This window comes from Hordeum vulgare, chromosome 7H (assembly GCF_904849725.1).
Source record: "Hordeum vulgare subsp. vulgare chromosome 7H, MorexV3_pseudomolecules_assembly, whole genome shotgun sequence".
NCBI classification, from domain to species: Eukaryota; Viridiplantae; Streptophyta; class Magnoliopsida; order Poales; family Poaceae; genus Hordeum; species Hordeum vulgare.
In genome coordinates this window covers 579,655,677-579,658,719 of record NC_058524.1, presented here as the reverse complement: position 1 = coordinate 579,658,719, position 3,043 = coordinate 579,655,677, and the positions used below count along the sequence as shown (strand labels likewise).

At 50.9% G+C, this 3,043-nt stretch overlaps 1 protein-coding gene across 1 annotated transcript; it reads left to right on the top strand.

Annotated features, from left to right (window-relative positions):
- The first annotated feature begins 457 nt into the window (after nt 1-457).
- LOC123409371 lies at nt 458-1,207 on the top strand. The gene is made up of 2 exons (XM_045102294.1): nt 458-841; nt 929-1,207. Exons 1-2 carry the CDS (start codon nt 458-460, stop codon nt 1,205-1,207), a joined length of 663 nt encoding a protein of 220 aa, XP_044958229.1.
- The last annotated feature ends 1,836 nt before the right edge of the window (nt 1,208-3,043 follow it).

The window sequence follows — 3,043 nt, the reverse complement described above, 5'->3', positions numbered from 1 at the left end:
CCTCGATCATATTAAGGCCTTTCACATACCAATTGATGCCCAATTGAAGCATGCATTCCAAACCAAAGCTCCAAGGATGAATGAGTAAGGGGTCTAAATCTTATATTCCCTCCCTTTTATAATATAATATAGGATGTTTTTGACACTAGTGTAAAGTCAAAAAGTGTCTTACACTACGGGACAGAGAGAGTAGTTTATAAAGTAAAGTGTGTAATCTGAGATTTGATTTTCTTGATCAAAACAACCCCTAGGTTATTTGGAGAAATATTCCTAATGTAATTATCCCATTCTGTATTTACACATTATGATCTCCTTTTTATGTGCTACGAACCTAAAACCTAGAAAGATTACCAGAATCTGACGGTATAAAACATCGGGAAAGCCGCCGCCCTGTCCTCTCCACGTCCCAAATCCCACGGGCCGACCCGAGCGCCGCCAGTCCCACATTACCGCGGAAATGCCGAGAAGGTCGCGAAAGCGGGGTGCCACCGTTGCGCTGGCGCCGCCGGCGCGTCGCCCACGGCCCGGAATTGAGTACCGCGCGCGGTCCGACGAGGCGTGGTACGGCGCGCGCGTGGCGGTGCAGGACGGCTTGCTGCGCGTCATGTTCGAGACTTTCTCCGAGGATGCGGACGAGTGGTACGATCCAGGGGCTGACTTCGCATCCCCGGGCGACGTGGACGCGCTCCGCGCCAGGTTTCGCCGGGAAAGCCTGCCCCTCGACGACGCCCGCTGCGGCGATCTCCGCCCGGGCGACATGCTGTGCCTCGCCTGCGGTATCCCTGGCGACGGCGACGGCGACGCCAAGGAGCTCAAGTACTACGACGCCGTCCTCGAAACCGTGAGTCCTCGGCGTCGCGTCCTACACGGTGCGCTCGTCAACAGACGCATACACTCCATTAATAATAAGCGCCGACAAAATATGCAGGTAGAGAGGGCAGCGCATGACACTGTGGACGGCGTGGAGCAGTGCCCCTGCCGTTTCACAGTGCGCTTTACGGAGGGGCCGCGGCGCGGTTGCCAGGACGAGGTTGGCGTCGAGGTGGTCTGCTGCGTGCCGGACTCACCGATCCAAGATCCGGCGCTGAGCGAGTTCCTGGACGATGTGACAAACAGGTTCGGCGAGGACCAAAGGACGGCGACGGCAGCGTCTCAGCCGGCAGCCCCGACACCGAGCAGCGAGCGCCGGTACTCCTCGAGTAACTAGTCATTTTTTTAAGAAAATGCACGATCCTGATTTTTATAAATAAAGCCATTAGTCAGAGTCAGAGACAATACATAACACGAGTCCGAACCACCAACCACGGCGAGACGTGAAACCAAAGTCTAATACATGACGCACGAGCCAAACCCATGGTACGCACGCCGGACTATCAACGAAAACCGCAACAAGGACAACCTGCCTCCAAACCCACCGCCACTCTAAGATTAGACATGAGGCTCCTGCCGCAAAATAGAAGAAGCCGAGGCCCGAATCTTAGACAACAGGAGGTCGAAGTTGTGTCGGTCTTCAAACTTAATCAATAATTTACACTGCTGAGGAACAAGCAAGCTTTAAATAAGCAATTAGCAGGTTTAGCAGGAAAGATGTGTTCAATGGTAAACTTGTTTGTGGTAGTCCACAAAGCCCAACAAACCGCCACGACTCCAATCTAGAACAAACGTTTCGTAGCCCTCACTAGAGGACTAGCGAGATTACGAAGCTCACAGAAAGACGTAGGGGCCCAAGTCATTTGCAACCAAGAGCGAAGGCAACACGAGATCAATTTAGCCAAGACACAGTTAAAGAAAATATGATTGGTGTCCTTCAAAGCATCACATAGGGCACAACGATCCGAGCCCGGGTTGTTGCGTTTCCTAAACTGATCAGCAGCCAGGAGGTGACCCCTCAAAGCTTGCCACATGAAGATTTTAATCTTAGGAGGAATACGCGAACGCCAAATCTGACAGAACTTAGTCGACGGCTTAGAATATAAAGATTTAACCGAGAAACGGCCCGAGGGTGAGTGAGGCCAGACCATCGAGTCTTCTGCCTCCGAGAGCGAGGGAAAAAGGGCAGCAAGATGCTGCCATTGAACCAACTCTTCAGGAGACAGCGCACGCCGGAAGGCCAAGTCCCAGTTATCACCCGCAAGCTCCGCAATGGAAATATCAGGTTTAGGCAGAAAGAGAATAACGTAGGGAAGGTCACCGATAAAGTAGAGTCCCCACACCACTAGTCCAACCAAAATCGGGTCGAGGCGCCATTAACCATCCGAAATTTGACATGGTCTTTAAATATCGGATGCACCTTCACTAGATCCTTCCAGAACTGAGATCCGCCCCTAGGGGAGGCGAACATAGGATTAAAGGAGGGAAATATTTCTCCTTGAGAATAGAGAACCAAAGGGAGCCTCGGCCCGAGGACATAATTTTCCACCACCACTTGATCATAAGGCATTTGTTCATCACCGTGTTATTAATGATGCCCAAACCTCCCATGTTTTTGGGCCTACCAATGATGTTCCATTTGACCAACAGATACTTACGCTTATTCTCCGCAGAATTCCAATGAAAAGCACCTCTATGCTTGTCGAAACCATCACGCGTACCCGCAGAGAGAATTTAAAAGCCCATGGTGAACATAGGAAGGTAGGATATACATGAATTAGTCAAGGCCACCTTTGCCGCATTCACAAGGCCACCTTTGCCGCATTCGTATTATATCTTCCCCTCCACGGCGTCACCCTATTGCCAACCTTGGTCACAATAATAGCAAACTCATTGGCACAGAGCTTATCTGGGGCAATCGGATCCTAAGTATTTAAAAGGAAAGGAACTAATGCTGCAATTACGGAGGTGCGCCACACGCCTAGCCTCACCATCATCAACCGTAGTGATAATGACCTCGCTCTTCGCGAATTCAATTTTTAGCCCCGACTGAGCTTCAAAGCAAAGCAGGATGAAATTGAGATGGGCAAGGCAGGAATCATTAAGCTCCACCATGATAATGGTATCGTCCGCATACTGAAGGTGGATGACCCCGTGGGGATGAGGTGAGAAA

Bases quoted from the DNA above. Each gene is read 5' to 3' on its own strand.
- LOC123409371 (XM_045102294.1), top strand. From the start codon at position 458: ATGCCGAGAAGGTCGCGAAAGCGGGGTGCCACCGTTGCGCTGGCGCCG. The intron at 842-928 runs GTGAGTCCTCGG...CAAAATATGCAG, and splicing joins ACGACGCCGTCCTCGAAACC to GTAGAGAGGGCAGCGCATGA.